This window comes from Rhizopus delemar, genomic scaffold (assembly GCF_000149305.1).
Source record: "Rhizopus delemar RA 99-880 supercont3.7 genomic scaffold, whole genome shotgun sequence".
NCBI classification, from domain to species: Eukaryota; Fungi; Mucoromycota; class Mucoromycetes; order Mucorales; family Rhizopodaceae; genus Rhizopus; species Rhizopus delemar.
The window spans coordinates 378,457-397,484 of record NW_027137833.1 but is presented as its reverse complement, the minus strand read 5'-3'; the positions used below and the strand labels follow the sequence as shown (position 1 = coordinate 397,484).

Here is a 19,028-nt window from a genome sequence, read left to right as displayed (position 1 = left end):
GGATGGTTCATTTGCCGACTACCTTCTTTCAACTGCTCAATTCTGTGATTTATCAGTTTGCCTGGTATAACTGCAAACCTAAGATCAAATATATGCAGTTGTATATAGATCCAAATTTAGGTGGGTTAGGTCTTTTGGATTCACAATTTCAACGACACAACCTACAGATACGCTGGCTTCGTCAAGTCCTGGAAGACAACCACCCTCAGTCTTGTAGTCAACCTATATTGCTAGATCATATACGTCGTTTCCATTCAGGAAATACTGGAACAAGACTGGCTCTCTTTTTCCCTCTTTTACGATTACGTCCTGCCGCTCACGCCAATAACTTTATGCAAAACATATATGAGGCGGTTGATTCTTTCGGATATGCAGATACACAACAGGCAAAGTGTACTCCTGTCACACTTCTCCTCTTGCCCCTGTCTGCTATATTCGCTATGATTCCTACTGATTATTGGATCACTCGATCACGACACAAAAAACTCGAGGTGTTTTAATTTTTTAAGTATGATCACCACTTTGGATGTATACGGCCTTTATTGTCATCTGACCAGCCTTCCTCCCCTCGCCTGGTTTCCAAGTTAAGCTGGGATATTCATAATCGTATCATCAAGCTAAATCAGCTTATCTGGCCTCACATATTGAATTAAAATGAGCCATTGGGGGGGAGTAGATGATTCAGTGTTCATCGATGCCTTCTGTCCGCATCCCCAATGGTTCAATTATAAATCTAAACCATTACGGTTGTCTCTAATACAGCAATCTCTACCATCATCGGCAATGTCACCAATACCAACTTCAAAGTGGTCACTTTTTTGGAAAATGCCCATTTCGCCTGAAAGTCGGTCTTTATAATATTGTCTATTCCACCATAAACTCTATAGCCAATCACTTCTCACAAGGTTTGATAACGGTTTGACCTCTTCACAATGTGAATTTTGTTCTGCTAATAATGAAGACTTGCAGCACCTCTACGTGCGCTGTCCTAAGAAATGGAGAGTATGGATAGATGTTTTCAATTTCTTTAGTCCACACCTTACTTTCACTCAAGATGATGTATGCTCCTCTGGTCTTTTCAGCCGTTTCCTTTTGTTGACAACACTGATCTCTGGACTCTCAGCTGCTGTGTACTTTCCGTTATCTGGCGTGCCCACTGGAGATTTACTATTGACGGCTTTCCTTTTATTGATAAACAGCTAGTTATTCGTGCTATGTTGCAGTTTGCCACCCTTAAAAGGGGCAGACTCGACCTTGACTAGCAAGTTCAATCACTTACACTCTGTTTCTTTTGGTTCACACTGCTCTCAGACGTGTGACTCCTATTATATTTTATAAAAAAAGTATGAATTGTTGTCCATTTCAACTTCAGGTATATAAAAGGCGCGTCTGTTTGAATTACACATGAAGGAAGACCACTTTTTTCTAATTAAAGAAAAAAGATGTTGATGGATCTAGATTCAATTAATGAAGAGCAAAACTCTTCTAAATCACAAAGCTTGAATTTTAAACATTCACTTTTAAAAAGACGAGGACTCAAGACTCAAGAATTGCAACAGCTCTTAACTGTAAGAGAATAAATATTGCTTTGTTCCTTCAGTTGCTTTATAAGATTATAGGAACTTGCTCAAAAACTAAAACGGCTTGAACAAGGCGCTGTCGATCAGCAATCGCTTGCCACAGTAGCTAAAGAATTAATAAATTCTCAAATTCTAAAAAATAAAAGCAACATGAACATTGCCATTTCAGCATGCTGTCTAGCTGATATCTTACGTCTCTATGCACCTGAGGCTCCCTACAACCAGACAGAATTACGTGATATATTTATTTTCTTTGTGCAAAATTTGTCGCATTTTAGCAAAGAAGACAAGGCGTTTGAACATCGTTTTTATTTATTGGAAAGTTTGGCGACTGTCAAGAGTTTTATTATTATTTCTGAATTGGATCAGGTGGATGATATTATTATTCCTGTGTTTGATGAATTTTTCAAGGCTAGCGCAAAGTCAATACGTGTTTTTTAATGTCTGTTGTACGCTCATCTTTTTATAATAGTACTTCACTTCCAAGAAATGTCCAAGTCTGCATGACAGATATATTGATACAAATTGTTGATGAAGTAGGTGTATCTGGTCAAGAGGTGGTTGAACTCATATTTGAGCAATTTGTTAAACACGAAAAGGTAATATAGAATTGTGCTCACGTACATTATTAAAGTAAATATTCATAAAAAGACCCCTACCATTCCAGCTTATATCATGGCAGCCGAGATATGTTCTGTTTGTGCACCCATTCTTCAGCGAAAAACAGTTCAGTACTTTTCAGGCGCTTTGCTGTCAGCAAGCAATGCAAATGGAACAGAAGAGTTAGAAGAATTGAGAAAGGCACATTATTTGATTATCAAGGTCAATGATGTCGTACCCGAATTATTACAAACCGTCTTCCCTCTGATTCAAGAAGAGATGAAGCTTGATCAACCTAATGTGAGACAACTGGCGACTGAAACAATGGGTAAACTGTTTGCTCATCCAGATGCCAATCTGACTGAAAAATATCCTGCTATTTGGAAGACATGGCTTGGTAGACGGAATGATAGAGTAACCCAGTTGCGTGCAAAATGGCTAGAGATGAGTGTGGGTATTTACAAAAATCATCCTGAGTTGGCCAATGATCTTGCTGGTAAATATAGGGTTTTTTCCTTGATTGATTCTTCGACTTGATATGCTATTGTTAGATTGTATTAAGATGAAGCTTTCAGATCCTGATGAAAAAGTACGCTCTACTGCTTGTAAGACGATTGAAGAAATCATTTTGTATAGTGATTTAAAACAGATTGATAAATCCATGTTGGAATCGGTCGAAGAAAGAACCAAGGATAAAAAGGTAGTATTGTGGACAAAAAAAAGAACAGCTAATGAATTAAAAAAAAAAAAAAAAAGAACAGTGTGAGAGTTCAAGCCATGAGGGCAATAGGGTCTATTTATAATAAATGGTTCAATTGTATTCAAGCAAATGATGAAGTGGCCATTCAAAAGCTGGGATGGGTCCCTAAAAGCTTATTGAATCGTATGTATACAGGCGATGCTTCAGTAACGTATGTATTCTTTCAGCACTCTAAATTAGTACTGCACATTTAATAATGCTGTGATACATAGAATGGCATTAGAAGATGCTTTGATTACATACATATTTCCATATGATGAAAATGAGCAACAAAGGGCAGAAAGGCTTGTTGTTATTACAGAGACTTTAGAGCAAAGACAAAAAATTGCTTTTACAGCCATTATTAGGAAGCAGAAAAAGTTTAATGACGATATGCACAAGTATCTAAAGATGTGTGAGGATATGGTATATCTATTATGTAGTATATACTTTTGTTAACATTTTTCTTTCACAGATTGATCATCAAGCACTAAGTGACTACGATACCAAGAAGAATGATGAATTCATGAAATATTTGGCTGGTAATCGTTATACTTCTGATTGTGTAAAAACTCATCTAATATTTTCAACTCATAGCTCATTTTTCAGATAAACCTAGAACTCTTAATGCACTTAGAACCTTATTTAATCGTAAAAGCAGCAGGGATGCAAATTTATTGAAAAGTAGTATTCGTGTAGACTCTAACTATAAACAGATTTATAAAGCCAAAGTAAAATAGAATAATTGACTTATTTTGCTACTAATAAAATACACAGAATGAATTATTATACAATCTCAATGAGGATCAAGCTGGCTCTGTGGAAATATTTCAAACGGTTCTCAACAGAGCGTGTCTTGCATTGCTAGACAAATCATGTATCCCATATCTATTAAAAATAGCAAAAAATCAAAAGACACACAAAGAAAACAGAGGAACATTGTCCAAAAGGGTTATAGCTTCTCGTGATATCTTGAAAGAGATATCTGTTAGTTATCCAATTATGTATGAAGAGTGCATGAATGACTTGGTACAAGGAATCGCTATTGACAATGATAGTACAACTGGTAAAAGATAAATCATTTTGTCGCTGATCAAAAAGATAACAAAATGCACAGTTGAAGAACTAGAAATTATAGCAGAAATAAGTAAATCTTATCCTGCTCAACGAACATATGAGAGGTATTTTACATTTAAGAAGCGTACCTTTCCCTTTGTACCACCAACAAGCATTTAAATAGAAATGTGATTAAACGTCTTTGGTCTTACGTCCTTGATGGCGCTGCTTCAGAAGCCAGATTCTCTTCTATTATCCTTGGAAACATGGAAAATGCAGATGTCATTTTGGCTGACTTGGTTGATAAATTGTGCGATGAACTGTCGTTAAGCCACCCTCGATTACTTGCCACTTTGACATGTCTTTCTCAATTTGCATCGTATACTCACAATATTTTAACGCCAGTGGTTGGTATTCTTTTAAATTTTATTGAAAAGAATTTATTATCAGCAGCAACTAAGACGGTAATGAGGTTTATTGTTGTATCTTTTCACTGCTGATCAAGTTTTAGATTGCTGATTCTAACCCTGAGTGGGTTGCCTATGAAGCCTTACCGGAATTATCCAAACAAAAGATTATAGGTGTCCGACTATTGGTCAACTATCTAGCAGCCTGTAAGGATAAAGTGAGCCTTGAAGAACATATTACTACTAGAGCTTTTGCCATTCTGTATAATTTACTTGAAAGTGATTGCGATAATGCATTTGCTAACAAGACAAGGTAAAAAGCAAAAAAAAAAAAAAAAAAAAAAAAAAAGAAAAAACAAAAATCAACGCATTTTATACTTTTTATAAACAGTTCCGCCGAAACGTCTCATCTTCGACTTGGTGCCTCACAAGGCATTGTTAAACTAACCCAGTACCAAGAATACATGAGCGAATTGACTGTTCCTAGGTTTGAAAAGCTAAGTTATACACTTCAAGATACATGTTATTACGTTCGTGAAGCATTTGCCGAATACTTAATGAAAGGATTACAAACAGAGCAAATTCATTCGAGGTATTATGCTCTTTTATTCATTTGTGCTCATGAACCAGAAGCTGCCTTAATAAAGAAAATCCGCAGCTTCATTCAAAAGCGCTTTTCTTTATTGAGTATCAAACAACATGAGTCAACTGTATTGGGCTCCTCATTTGTCAGACTGATTCATTTGCTCGCTCACCATCCTGACTTTACTATTGCTACGGAAGACTTATTCATATTTGCACAGTATATTAAGTTTTTTCTAAGCTGTGCTGCAACTGCTGATAATGTGTCATTTTTGTACCATATTGTACAGAAGATTAAATTATCCAAGGACGTGGTAGCAGATGAGCTCAGTCAAGTAAGTTTTCTGTAGCATAGGTGATTACTTTGCTTTTATTAATCATTTTGTTTAGAACTCGTATGCGCTCAGTGATTTGGCTAGTTTATTGATAAAACATAAATGTAACGAAGTATCATGGCCACTTGATGCATATGCTGGTCATGTCGATTTACATTCTAAGCTTTATAAAAGCTTGGCTTCAGGAACAGTTCAAAATGAAGTAAAATAAAAAAATCTCAAAAGGAGAGCAACACGAAACTTACATGTATGATTTAGACTATAAAGAAGAACTACTTACCTTTAGCCTTTTTGGGCAAGATGGAAGAAGATAATAAAAAAAATAGGCGAAAAAGTAAAAAAAAAAAAAAAAAAAAAAAAAAAAAAAAAAAAAAAAAAAAAAAAAAAAAAAAAAGGATTATCGTGTATATGTCCGCGCTAACTCGTTTTTATTTTATTTTTTACAGCATAAATCAATAGCAAGTACTGCATATAAGTATACAAAAATTCAATCAGATGTTGCTTACAAATAAAAACATTTATGTCTTACAAAATACGTTTTTATAGCTGATTTTGCATTGAAAGTGTCTATTCTTGACAACATATCAAAATGGTGTGGCGCTTACATGTTTACTAATAGAGAAAGCTGTAAACCCAGAGTATGCCTTCATTTGACTTGCCATTTTAATTTCTACTTTGCAAAAAAGTGGCATACTTTAAGCTATAATATATTTAAAGCAAAAGACTCTTGAATTATTTTTGCAAAAAGCAAAAAAAAAAAAAAAAGTATTATAATTCAAAAAGTCTTTCATTTATAAAAATATGAGGCGAATATGTGAACGTGTGTTTTATTAAATACTGTATCCTTGCGCTGAGAAACAAATGCCTAAACTTTACGAAAACCTTGCTGTAAATTGACTCTATCAATTTAATAGAGATATGATGTACTTAAAAAATAGCTATACACCTTGATATGATGTTATGCCACTTGTACTTATGTATCAGAACAGCTACGCATGGAAAAAGAGCCATAAGAAGCAAGTGATTGTACATTTCTGTTCTCAAAACATTTCTGATCTTGAATAGACTGATTAATTAAACAAAAATGGAAGTACGTCTAACCTCAGTATACTCTAGTTGCAAACAAAAAGAAAGAAAGTGGGCCATTAGAATGGTTGAGGAATAAACCAAGACATAAAGCCATAGTCAGCGTATCCAGAATCCAATACGACAATCCTTTTTCTGTAGCCTTTCTTTTTCTTTTTGGATAAAGAGATGAAAAATAGGAATAGCTTTTTATATCTTAATTTTTCTTCAAATTTGATCAACTAGTTCTGTTTATTTAGTAAAAGTTATATTTATATCATACATATGAAGCTAGAGAGTAAACAATTTCTACATTTCTTTGTTTTTCTTCATAGAATACGATTCCATTTAAAAATAAGACAAAAATAGATTTCAATCTGAGACGAGCCTGAGTAGTCTTCAAGTTTTGATGAATTTTTTTTATATACCACTCATTTTTCTGTCCCTTTCCTACACTCTTAATGAATGAGTCAAACTATACTTCTGCTTGTGCATCTAAACTGAAAAAGATGTAAAATGGATGATTTTTCTTTTGTAAACCCTCGTTTGCCCAACTCTGCATTTCAACCCAATAGAGCCAATCATTGTATGCAGAAGCATTTTCGTGCCTGAAAATATCTATAAGAAAGGTTGCAAACTTTGCGGTTGTAGTGATTATTTCATTATAAAGCAAGATATCAAAGAAATGAAATACAAATTAGAGTCTATTATGAAAATTGATAGTAGGCTAAAAAAGAAAGGCTTCTTTTTTGCATGAAAAATATGTTTGTGTTACACGAAATATTCAGCAAGAAAAGTCGAGTCATGTGGAATAGGCGTGTTAATATTTCTCGATTAATAAAACAAACAAATAAGTCAAACAATCGATGAGCCTCTTAAACCTCTTTATTGAGTAAGGGCAAGAGAGAGAGAGCCCATTCAATGCAAACTACGTCTTAGATTATAACAATGTGATTTAGGGTCCGGGGTAGTACGGTATAAATTATGTGGGCTGTTTATCGTACATAGCACAACATGCTATATATGATATACAGTCGAATTATTAGTTCAAAAATTCTTTGAGTGATCTCACACGACATTAAGCAAATAATTAAGGTAAATACGACAAGTCATTCAAAGTAGATTAAGTTGAAAAGTTCTTATTGTGAAAAAAAAAGTACATTCTAATGTTTCTTTAGTACTAACTAAGGATTTAATGCAGGACATGTCTGTTTTTATTAATATTATTATTTTTAATAAATAAGCAAATTGGCACTTACACAAGACCATGTTATATTTTTTTTTCTTTTACATGTCTAAGGGAATTGTTTGGATGGATATGGACAGGATTGAATTAGATGCGAAACATTATCAAAGATTAAGAATGGAATCTGATGATGAATCAAAAGAATATCATACAATGAAGCACAATTTTGCAAAGAAGTAGGAATAGATATTTACTATATTGATTATTGCAACAAATTTCAGTATATTTACTTTAGGTAACGCTAATAATGACAATCTCATCTACTTTAAATTAAAGCGGGAAGATATACGTATCCATCATTACAGCAACTTGTGTGCTTGTAAAATGGCAAGCAGAATCTCTAAAAAGTACAATGATTGTACGTATTGTATTTATAAAATGTAAGCTACCATTGTCGCCTATATTTATACTACAGAGTAGTTTATTTGACAGCAGTTATTAATGACTCGTACATGTAAAAAGGAAAGCTAACAGTAATTTAATTTACAGTATAAATAAATTGACTCTCGTCACATTGCAATGACTCATGTCGACGTTCACCGTACATTGCTAGCTAGTTTCAAATTAAATGCAGCACTTTGTTTTCAGGTTTTTTCAAGGCATAGCAAGAATTATCCTTAATCCATTTCCAAACATATCAAATACCGATTTGAATGATGCTGACAATGGTCAAATAAAGGCTTGGAATGTGTTATACAAGGACTAATATCAATGTTATTTGATACAGGTGAATAAAAGAGTATGTTTACTATTTGTTATTGAATCAAATATAAGATTTTCACCTGAGAATCACTTAGTAAAGAAAAAGAAATAGATTTTGAGATCTTATTTCTAGGCTTCCTCTTTTCTTTTTAGAGAGTTAATAGCTAGCGTTAAGAAAAATAGCAAATGGCACTTTACGTATTAAAATGAATATGATATTTGTCAAACATATTCAGAGATTATAATCAGGAAAGGTGACATAAATTAATACGTTAGGTTCGTTCTGGAAGGGTTCACTAAACCAAGCTTTTCCGCAACTTTTCTCTGCAGATCAAATAATACTATGCGCACCCTCACATCCTCAACCCGCAATGAATCAATTTCAGCCCGTGTTCAGTGACTGTTCTTAAGCATTCTTTTTATTAAAAAGCAAAAAGAAAAAAAAACCAAACTTGCTTCTTTATTGTTGAACAATAAAAATGTCGCCAAAAGGTACATTACAATTGTTTTCTTTTCTGCCGTGTTGAATTAAATGAATTGGAAATTGCTTATTTCTTTTAAAAATAGAAATTAGACGTAAAAGAGGCAGACCGCCAGCTTCTTCACCACCCGCTTCACCTCGACGACATAGCTCAAGAAATAGCACCGAACGTACTGGTAAAGCAATTGCTATTTCAAAATCCATTTTTAAGGGGACATGCATTTATGCTAATTGTTACTTTATTTTTTACTCCCGCGATTATTTTTTTTCAAAAAAAAAAAAAAAAATAGATTATGATGGGAAACGACGTCGTGAAAAGAGTCCTATTAGATTAGAAGAAGAAAATGAAGATGAATTTTCAGAAATTGATGAAGTTGGAGAAAAAAAAGTAGATAAGAATGGTAGATTGCAAGGAGGTTAGATTTTCATTTTTTTTATTGTGCAGTGAATAAATTTTGAATACGATATAGGTCGTGGATATATTATACCTACATTCAAACTACCTGACTATGGAGATCAAGAGTTTATGTTAACCATGGACCTTGTAAAACTCTTTGGATACGCTGACCGTTATAAGCTGTTTCGCAAAAATCCTTTACTGAAGCGTGTACGACTTAATGAAGAAGAAAGGAATATGCTGATTAATAAGGGGATATTAAGTACCTGGTTTAGCAGAGACATCGTTGTTGTAACAGCTCGTTCTGCATTTAAACAATTTGGATCAAAGATAATCAGCAATGGTAGACGTGTCGTTGACGATTACTTTGAAAACAAACAGAACGATGTGGAAGAAGAAGGTCATCAGGAAGATATGATCATCGACAGCAAACAATCGGAGAAATATTACTTTAATGAAGCAGCATTGGATAATCAAAATTGGATCTATTTCGCCGCACTATCTACTAGAGAATTCAATGCTCAATTGCATGAACGTCGCGCTGCCAAATCAACATTTTACGATATTCATTCGGATGTGAATCAAGTGCCTCTTGCCTATCAACCCCAGTCATGCCAATTCGAGTTTCTTAAAGATAAAGATGATCAGCAAGAGCCCATTGTTGAATATGAATCATTATCAAATGATGATCTTCCCAATTTCCGTGGAGTGGGTCAAGAAATACTGGACATCGATCCAGAAAGCGTATTGAAGGCTTTACCAGAACAAGAACGGCAAAAGGCAAGCGAAATTTTACAGAAAAGGACAAAGATTGAACCAGAAAATGAAAAAGAGGACACGAATTATCCAATAGCACTTATAGAGGGTCAATATCAACACGCTTTCCCAGTGTAAGTTGAACAAATAATATTCTTTTTTTTTTTTTTTTTTTTCTAATTGATTTAATTATATAAAAAGTCATCAGGCACGATTCAATTATCCAATTCCAAAGATACCTGAGCCTAGCATTATCTTTGACACAGCTCAATCACTATCGGCTCAACAGTATTATCTTGGTGTTGTTTATCAAACTGTGAATCAATTTGCTGATCCTAGAAGACAACCACCACCTTCTGTCCGATTAGCATCATCTGGTACCTTTGCTCCTCAGTCGCAGCAGCCAATGATGCCTCTGGTTCCTCCAGTACCCACTGCGAATGTAAGTTTATTCTTTTCACCTATTCACAGCTCACTGTTTATTAGATACAGCAACAGCCACTACAACCACCACCATCACAACCACAACCACCACAGCAAACTGCCCCACAACAGCCGCCTAGTGTCTGTAGTTTTAAAGTGTCTTTATCACAAGTATGTGGACGTCCAGTGAATCACCCAGGTCAACTTTGTCAGTTGCATATGGACATACCAAAGTCCATGTCAGATCATGCCAAGGCACCACCACCACAAATCGCAAGTTATGTGGATAAGTGTACAGACTGTCATCAGATCAATGCATCTGACACGCTTTATACAGCAGCCAAACAGGAGCGTATTACAGATGAAGGTGTCTTGGTGAAATGCTCAAGATGTACACGAAAATATCATCCTGTGTGTGCTAATCTGACAACACCCAAACAAGTGGTCGGAGCCGAATCTTATCCTTGGTTATGTCCAGAGTGTAAGGTATGCTTTGTTTGTAGAACTGCGGGTGATGAGTCTACTTTGATGATATGTGACGGATGTGATAGAGGATGGCATACAGGATGTTGTACACCCAAGGTTGACCATATACCCGAAGGTAAGAATACATAACGTTTGGTCATGGACAGATCTGGAGCATTCCCTCTTTCTTTTTTTTATTAGGAGAATGGCTTTGTCAATTATGTGCAAAATGTCACGGCTGTAATGAACGTGGAATGAAGGATGAATCACAATATACACATGTGGCAGCACCAAAGAGTGACAAGTGCAAGTATCCAGTGTACCTTGCTACCTACTGTGATAAATGTGTTATTGATTTCAAGGAAGACAGGTTCTGTCCTGTGTGTCTAAAGACTTATTCTGACGAAGAAAATGACGAAGAGGACAATGAAATGGTTGCATGCGATACCTGTGATCACTGGGTACATACACGATGCGATGAATCACTGACGCCTGAAAGGTATCAAATGCTGTGCGATGATGAATCAGCCAAGTATTCTTGTCCGATGTGTGAGGATAGGATAAAATCCACGGTGGATACAGAAGCTGCCAGGTTGGCATTGAAAGGGCTCAAGCCACCAGGCGGTGTCTGCGTTGGTCTTTTGGGTGGAAAGGTAAAAGAGGGAGATAAGGACCGGATGGTTTTATTGATGGTTGATGTGCTCTTTAGGTCAAGACAAGAGGTGTTGTTTATTATAAAGATATCAAAGTAGGAATTCCAGAGATTGGTGGGTCTGGTATGTCGGAATTAGCATCTTAATTTTGATTGCTTCTTTGATTGATTGTAGAAAGATATGCGTTCCATCCTAATGCTACTACATTTGTAACCAATAAACGATAATTCAATGGCGTAAAATAAAAGTTGATCATTTGTACTGCGGGCCATATCTATCACATAAGGATTTAATAAAGCACGTCTTTGTGTCAGTCGTGGTTGATCACCTTGTAATTTCCAACAAGTGCGGTTGTGTATCCATTAGAAAGCTTATTCTTTATTTCACTCGCTGACTTTCCTTCAAACAGTCCTTGTGCGGTAAAGAAGGCTAAAGAATGTGAATGAGCACAGAGTGTTGGATCGTTTTGGGTGATTACCTCCAATGAAAAAAGGGGCAAACAAGAATTGATCACATACGACCTTGTACAGTAATGCTATGCCACACGATTTGGTTCAGAGAGCATGGGGTTGCGTATCTTTTTTTCTTATTTACCTTTGGAAGGTACTGGAGTCGTTATTTTTTTATCTATAAAACGATACCAGGTACTTAATATCGGTCCAGCAAAAACACCACCAAATGTAGTCATTCTCAACGTACGAACAAAGTCGTGGTCTTTCCAGCCTCGTCTTTCAACCGTTTGTTGTGCAATCACATCCCCTATTGTTTTTTTTTTGTTTTCTTTAATTCGCTTTCTTTTATTGGGTTGTTTCTTTAACCTGCACCAAATAAAGCAGCTGGATTAAACAGCAGGTTATAAAGAAATGAATACAATGGACTCGAGATCTATAGAAAAGCAATACCTGTCGATAAGCATTGAACGAGAATAGGTCGTTTTGTAAGTGCTCTGTGATATGCAGCAAACATAGTTTTCTTTAAAAAAAAGCAACTGCAAAAAAAAAAAAAAAAAAAAAAAAAAAAAAGGAGAGTGCGGTCGATGAAAAAAGGAACGGGTCAATCACAGCTACGATCTTGAATGAAATGGAATCTTGCACTCTATCCTATTTTTTACAGAGTTTAAAACCAAAGAAAAACAAAAGGGAGGAGGGGGGTGGTTATAGAAAGCCACAGATTGGTTTTTTTTTGTAAAAGTGAGAGGAGGATGAGGTAGAAAAGAGGATTTGATGTGAAGGAAGATGGAGAGAGAGACGATGTTTTGTCTTTGAAGCAAATGATTTGGGCATTGGTTTAAAAAGAAAAGGTTCTGACTTTAGGTGATGAATGACGTCAAGACTATGAAGGAAGAGTAGAGTCGATTGGAATGATGAAAACAAGGACATCTTGCCAAGAGTAGGTGAAACAGGAGATGCTATTTTGCCACAAGAAAAGCCCTGACTCCTTGAGATGCATGTGAATGAATGCTTGTTTACCTACATCGTTCTGTTCTTGTCCCTTGATTCAAGTAAAACGAATGAAAATTTAACTTTCTCCCCCCCCCTTTTTTTTTATAAAAAAATGACACAATGAAAAAACCTATTTGAGGAAAATATTACTTTTTATGGATCTGACATGATCCTCCCCCCTTTTTTTTTTCCTCCCTCCTTTTTACTGAATAGCCAACTGTCAAATGATACTCTCTGTTCACTATTGAACGCCAAATCGATTTTTTTTACCTCCCTTTGCCTGTTCTCCCGAGAGTGATTAAATGAAGGAGAGATTGAATGTAATGAATGGCCCCCTGGTAGGATCATTCGGTGGGTCTGTTCATTTGGAGGGGACGAATGAAGAAAAGAAAGGATAGAATACAGCAGTTTAATGTTACAAAACGAATTACAGTTATTTTTTAGTCTGTCTCCACTTTTTCAAGACATCTTCTTTTTGGACCATCAACTTTTTATAATATCCCCGTGGTTTCTCCAGCTTGGGTTTCATTAACCCCTGAGGAGGGAGTAAAGGAGAAGAAGAAAACGTGGCAAAGACTCTATCAGATTCATCAGACCAGTGAGCCGAACAAAGTCGGTATTCGAGAGGGATAGCGAGATCGTTTCGTTCGAGCCACCTTCCTCTGGAGACAAACGAATCAAAATAAGGACGATGACAGTGATTACAGAGACTGTAGTTGGACAGATAGTCATCCAAGCTTTCAGTCAATTGAACTTTTTTTCTAAAAGGCACGAGGGTTCTGGCACAGATCTCGCGTAGTGAAGGAGGATCATGTCGGGTGTCAAAGTGATCAAGTGAGGTAGCGAGTGGACAGTTTTCAAGCCGAAGTCGGCGCAAGAACGGTAATTGGATGAGTTGAGCGGGTAAGATGGAGATCGGATTGTGAGAGAGATCGAGTGACATGAGAGAGGACAGGCCGTCCAAGGTGAAGGGTAATTGAGAGAGTTGATTGTGTTGAAGATGAATGGATTCTAGTCTGGAGAGATGACCGAGATAAGATGTGATGGACTGTAGATGATTGTGAGAGAGATCGATTTGTTTGAGTTGAGATAAATGACAGATGGTGTCTGGTATGAAGACTAAATGGTTATGTGAGACAGAAAGATATTCCAGCTGATGTAAATAGCCTATGGCATCTGGTAACTCATAAAGTTGATTATTTGATCTGTTGTATGAATGAGTACAGAGTCATGATTCAGATGAACTTACAACTCGAGTCTTTTAATCATTGTTAGACAACTAATATCGGATGTGATTGTGAAAATATTGCGTTTGGAAAGGTCCATCATGTCCTGTTGTATCTTTACATCTTTCAATCTTATTTCTTTCTTTAAACATAATGTCGATGTTCTATAACCAAACAAATGATCCTCTTTACTTTTTACTTGTCCCATTAAGAAAGAAAGAAAAAGAAAAAGAATACTTTCCTGGTAATAAACCAAACAAAAAAAAAAAAAAAAAAAAAAAAAAAAAGAACCGCGAGTCATCCGAAATAATAAAAAGGGGGTGTGTGTCTCTATTTTCGGTCCATACCTTCATCACTCTTTTCTCCCTTTTTTTTCATTCTCCACTGTGGAGGATGATTTTAATTTTCCATTCTATTTTGTATTACACCAACCAACTCCATCTGTTTAGCACACTTCTTTTTTTTTCATATGCTTCCACCTACAGGAAATAGTCTAATTTGAAACTGCAGTAATAAAATGGGATTCATCCAACCTTTTTTATTGTAAATAAAAGAAAGGTTGGATTCATGAAATCAAAACAATAATTAAATGAAAGCAATTCAACTTGGATGACCAATAGGATGCAAAGGTTACTTTTTTTTTGTTGCATGATTTTTTATTGTAAAAAGAATCCCCTCGTTTCTTATTTTTATTGAATTCATCTTTTTGAAAAAAAAGAGGAAGGTGGAGATTGAACTTTATTGTGAAAAGAAGAGAGAGAGAGAGACACGTGGGAGAGAAAAGGAAATTGAAGTTTATTGACTTTTTAAAGAGTTTAATTCGTTGATTAATTCCATTTTTTCTTGTTTCATCAAGTTTTCTTTTTCATGCAACGCTTTGATATGTTCCAATGCTATAAAACAAATTAAGATGGATTCTGTTTTTAATCCTCTTACCTTTGCTTAATATTTCCCATTTACTTGTCTTTAATCCCTTTTCGAATGGTAACAGACTTCTCAAGTCATCAAATAAATCCCTCATCTCTTTTCTTCTCTTTCTTTCTGCTAGTTTATGATTCAATCTTAGTTCAGGTGACCGAGAATAAGGTAAATGTTCACTTTTTCTTTTTGATTCGGTCACTGCTATTGAATGTCGACGATCATCTGTTAATTCGGTTATCATGTTGGATGTCAAGTGAGTGATGGATGGAAGTGATTCTCTTCTGTAAGTGATCAGAGTACCTTCTGGTGGTGTGGCTACACTGGTTGCCATAGATGATCTTCTGGAAGAAGAAGGAGAAGAAGGAGGGGAATGATGAAAGGATAGATGTGAAGGTCTGGAGAGATGAACGACAGGGTCTGTGAGTGACGTTCGACGTGAATTGGATGGACTTGGTGTGTTGGGATCGATAGGGTATGGATGATGACGAAAAGAGGATAAAGGATATAATGTTCGATTTTCAATAATACTCGGTCTACGTTCTTTCATTGTGTCTGATTCATTTTCGTACATATTAGAATAATGTTGCTCTGTTTTAAGCATATGATAATTTAAGAATTAAAAAAAAAAGGGGGAAAAGAGAGAGAGAGAGAGAGAGAGAGAGAGAATCGGTTGCAAGGAGAGGAATTAAATCTTTTCATGCCAACTCCGCAGTGATTGCACGTGTTGTGTCTCTCTCTTTCTTTCTTTCTCTTGCCACACACATCCCATCTTTTCACGCGAAAAAAAAATACAAGATCCGCCTATTTTTCCGATAGAAAACAATTCAATCTCCAATCGAATTCCAAAAAAGGGGAAAAAAAAGGGGGGGAGAGGATTTCATCGGCATGAATCTCACACTGGACTGATGATGATCCCAAGGACAAATTCATCATCAGCTGTGGATTCGATCCCATTGCCTTTAAAATACCTTGTCTCTTTTATAGTCTACTTTTTTCTCTTTTTGTCTCACCTTCATCTGATCACATCCTTTTTTTTTTATATTTTCTTTATCCAACATCTTGAAGGGTCTCTTCAAAAAATGTCTTTTCTTTATTCCTTTAGTAAACCAAGAGATAGTTTCATCAGCAAGATCCCTTTGCATGAGTGAGCATAAAAATAAACAATCCTTGTCTGATCGAATTCATATCCCCCCCCTTCCTCCTCACTTTTATCTTTTTCAAATCGACACTCTCACCAGATTCAAAGGTACACTCTTACCTTGCCACATGGCATCCATCTCTCCCCTCCGACAAACTCTTTTGATTTCCTTTTTTGTCATTCACGAGGACCACTCTAGACATGTGTTGACTTTGCAGACTCTATTTTTTTAAACCAATCATAGACTATGCATAAATTTCATTATTGTCCGCATGGAGACATCTGTTCTTTAAAAAGTTCTAGACATTTTTTTTTTAAAAAAAAAAGGGGATATAAACTACTGTCTGCTTTCATATCACCACATACTCTTTCTTCACATTCCTTCTGAGGTCTTTTTACAAAACAATCAAGTCTGTCCCCAATACATGTCTAAAGTAGTGTCCATAAGCCCTTTTTACCTTTCTTGCAAGTCTGATTTCAGTATCAGACCACTGCACTTTTTTCAAAGGTGAACAATCATCTCACTGCTCACAACGAGCCCATCCTTCCAGCATCCCTTTTTGATGAACTCTGCATGGTCAGTCTCAAGATCTTTTTTTTTTGCTGTAAATGTCATACTTGACATCTTGAACCTATCTTTATGTTCTGTTGATGGTATGGATCACGTCAATTTAGCTGTCATGTCAAATAGGTCCTGTCTTTTTCATGATCCGTGTCACTGAATGATCCTTATTTTATCACTCCTCTCTCTCTCTCTTTTGTCCCTTCCACTTTATTTTCTACCATCCCAATCGCTTAAAGTGCTTTAAAACCTTAAAGACATGCTTGTTCTCATCCTCTCTCTCTCTCTCTCTTTTGTTATCGATCTCTAGTCTACGGTTTCTATCGTCAATAGTGTCTATCATAGCCTTTTAGGATGCAAATCATTTGAAACATATCAGACAGACCCCTCAAGTCACAGCAATCTCCCCCCCCTCCTTCAACTTGTTTGATATACACACCCAATACATTCTGGGACAAAGAAATTAAAGATCATCTTAATCTCATCACAACATAAGCTGCTGTCCATATGGCATTAGCAAAGCTGGATGTTTTCGTTTGTATAGAAACACCTCGATCGTCGGTCGATTGACTGCAAAACATTGCGAAAATAGCCTTCACTGGGCAAAGGAACAACGCATTGGACCAAAGACCAGTAGAGAGCCGTTGTTTGGTCTGATGCATCCTGCTTTTGTGTAGAAGGCAGTAAACGCATTAAGAGAGTACTCAGGAAGGAAGGAGAGCGCTGTGACAAAAGAAATAGAGTATCCACAGTCAAGTAAGGATGATGGTGGTGCTAGGGTCTGGGACTGTGTTTGTGGAAGGAGGTTTCGGACCTGCAGAGGTGATTGGCAGTGGTTCTGTAGACCAAGAAACATCCATCCATATCTTGATCCACAGGTTTCATCCTTGGTTTACTACTGTCAAGGTGTACCAGGAGAGGCATTAACTTCCAAAAGGGTGGAGCTTCCATTCAGACTGGTGGAAGAAAACCAATCAAATCAGGGTTTTGGAGGACTGGTCAGCCCCAAGCCCTGATTGGAACCCCATAAAGCATGAAGAGGTAAGGTGAGGCAGTTGTTAAAGCTAAAGGCGATGCAACAGAATACTGAAAATGACTTGTCTATGCATCCTTAGAAGAAGCGCTTTTCTGACCATTTGATATCCCAAGCTTACGTTGACATGTATCCATGGGTCTTTCTTGTTTGAAAAATGGATTGGGTACACTATAGAGAATGAACCATAGTCAAATTGGAAATCAGGTCACTTTATACACATGCTGACAGAAAGGCATACATTTGCTTTGGATATAGCTTTCAATTGTCAAGTGACTATGATAACCACCTTGATTTGAGGAAATAGTCAAAAGTGCTTGTTTACTCTACAGTTTGAATACACTTTCCAGACTTTGAGTCTACACACCTGTTGGAGCGCATCACCCACTTTTTGGATCCGGTATCCTCACCCGTTTTTCACCGTCCTCAGAAAAAGATAGTCTTGAAATGCTAAACGGCATCACCCACATGATGTGATGTTGACTGTTTTTATTGGCTCCATCGAAGTGAAACGAATACGAGCGCTTCAAGACCGGATGGTGTCTTCAGCAATACTTTACATACACATTCTGACGTGATAGCTTTGGGATACTGCAAAGTCAAACCAAGTGACGTCAATGATTTTCACATGGTTTACAAAGACCTTTACAGACTAGCCATGTTTTCCAAAACAATGATTGGAAAGTTTAATCAAATGGCTATCTGTGTACAGGCAGTTGGTAAGTTGGATAAGGATTTTATAACGATGAATTTGCAAGGTTGATATTAAAAATAATGGGTTGGGAGTACGACCATCTCAACAGGTGAACTAGACGGTACCCAAGGAAGAAGGTCATTTAGAAATCGTTTCACACTTGACAATGAACTCTGTATTAATAATAAAACATAGTCCAAATCACGTATAGATTCATTTATTTCTCTTTTCCTCAATGGATGAAATCAATGCATCCCCAGAAAGATGGACAGCACAAATGGAATCATTTTTGGACTCTCATGTCTGAAACTGACCTGTCATCCAACGCCTTTGCTTGTCTCTCAGTCCATCAGAAGAGTGAATCGTGCTGGTATGCTTCCTTACCACGTTGACAGTGATCCTGTACAGACACTTTGTCAGTTCATCCCTCTCAGCTATGCCTAAACGAATCCCAGTTGCCTTCACTCCGACCTCTCGTGTGATACATGCTCTTTGAGCTGCGCTTTATCTTTCTTGTTTGTATAC

The 19,028-nt window shown here is 36.4% G+C and overlaps 9 protein-coding genes across 9 annotated transcripts; 5 read left to right on the top strand and 4 right to left on the bottom strand.

Annotated features, from left to right (window-relative positions):
* Positions 1-1,442: 1,442 nt before the first annotated feature.
* On the top strand, positions 1,443-2,824 carry RO3G_09351 (uncharacterized protein; the record flags this gene model as incomplete). Its single annotated transcript, XM_067663936.1, has 5 exons — positions 1,443-1,568; positions 1,620-1,972; positions 2,053-2,179; positions 2,232-2,676; positions 2,817-2,824. The coding sequence occupies 5 exons, from the start codon at positions 1,443-1,445 to the stop codon at positions 2,822-2,824; spliced, it is 1,059 nt and encodes a 352-aa protein (XP_067520037.1).
* A 329-nt stretch (positions 2,825-3,153) lies between these two features.
* RO3G_09350 (uncharacterized protein) lies at positions 3,154-3,654 on the top strand (the record flags this gene model as incomplete). The annotated part of the gene is made up of 3 exons (XM_067663935.1): positions 3,154-3,345; positions 3,395-3,484; positions 3,646-3,654. 3 exons carry the CDS (start codon positions 3,154-3,156, stop codon positions 3,652-3,654), a joined length of 291 nt encoding a protein of 96 aa, XP_067520036.1.
* Positions 3,655-4,241: 587 nt separating this feature from the next.
* Positions 4,242-5,510, top strand: RO3G_09349 (uncharacterized protein; the record flags this gene model as incomplete). The annotated part of the gene is made up of 4 exons (XM_067663934.1): positions 4,242-4,439; positions 4,487-4,695; positions 4,774-5,299; positions 5,355-5,510. 4 exons carry the CDS (start codon positions 4,242-4,244, stop codon positions 5,508-5,510), a joined length of 1,089 nt encoding a protein of 362 aa, XP_067520035.1.
* Positions 5,511-9,328: 3,818 nt separating this feature from the next.
* Positions 9,329-11,633, top strand: RO3G_09348 (uncharacterized protein; the record flags this gene model as incomplete). The annotated part of the gene is made up of 5 exons (XM_067663933.1): positions 9,329-10,080; positions 10,148-10,388; positions 10,433-10,970; positions 11,036-11,487; positions 11,544-11,633. 5 exons carry the CDS (start codon positions 9,329-9,331, stop codon positions 11,631-11,633), a joined length of 2,073 nt encoding a protein of 690 aa, XP_067520034.1.
* Positions 11,634-12,073: 440 nt separating this feature from the next.
* RO3G_09347 (uncharacterized protein) lies at positions 12,074-12,453 on the bottom strand (the record flags this gene model as incomplete). Its single annotated transcript, XM_067663932.1, has 2 exons — positions 12,074-12,246; positions 12,390-12,453. 2 exons carry the CDS (start codon positions 12,451-12,453, stop codon positions 12,074-12,076), a joined length of 237 nt encoding a protein of 78 aa, XP_067520033.1.
* Positions 12,454-13,362: 909 nt separating this feature from the next.
* RO3G_09346 (uncharacterized protein) lies at positions 13,363-14,198 on the bottom strand (the record flags this gene model as incomplete). Its single annotated transcript, XM_067663931.1, has 2 exons — positions 13,363-14,134; positions 14,179-14,198. 2 exons carry the CDS (start codon positions 14,196-14,198, stop codon positions 13,363-13,365), a joined length of 792 nt encoding a protein of 263 aa, XP_067520032.1.
* Positions 14,199-14,950: 752 nt separating this feature from the next.
* Positions 14,951-15,647, bottom strand: RO3G_09345 (uncharacterized protein; the record flags this gene model as incomplete). Its single annotated transcript, XM_067663930.1, has 2 exons — positions 14,951-15,048; positions 15,092-15,647. 2 exons carry the CDS (start codon positions 15,645-15,647, stop codon positions 14,951-14,953), a joined length of 654 nt encoding a protein of 217 aa, XP_067520031.1.
* Positions 15,648-16,459: 812 nt separating this feature from the next.
* RO3G_09344 (uncharacterized protein) lies at positions 16,460-16,839 on the bottom strand (the record flags this gene model as incomplete). Its single annotated transcript, XM_067663929.1, has 4 exons — positions 16,460-16,513; positions 16,581-16,643; positions 16,673-16,710; positions 16,740-16,839. 4 exons carry the CDS (start codon positions 16,837-16,839, stop codon positions 16,460-16,462), a joined length of 255 nt encoding a protein of 84 aa, XP_067520030.1.
* Positions 16,840-18,767: 1,928 nt separating this feature from the next.
* Positions 18,768-18,947, top strand: RO3G_09343 (uncharacterized protein; the record flags this gene model as incomplete). Its single annotated transcript, XM_067663928.1, has 1 exon — positions 18,768-18,947. The coding sequence occupies one exon, from the start codon at positions 18,768-18,770 to the stop codon at positions 18,945-18,947; it is 180 nt and encodes a 59-aa protein (XP_067520029.1).
* Positions 18,948-19,028: the final 81 nt, after the last annotated feature.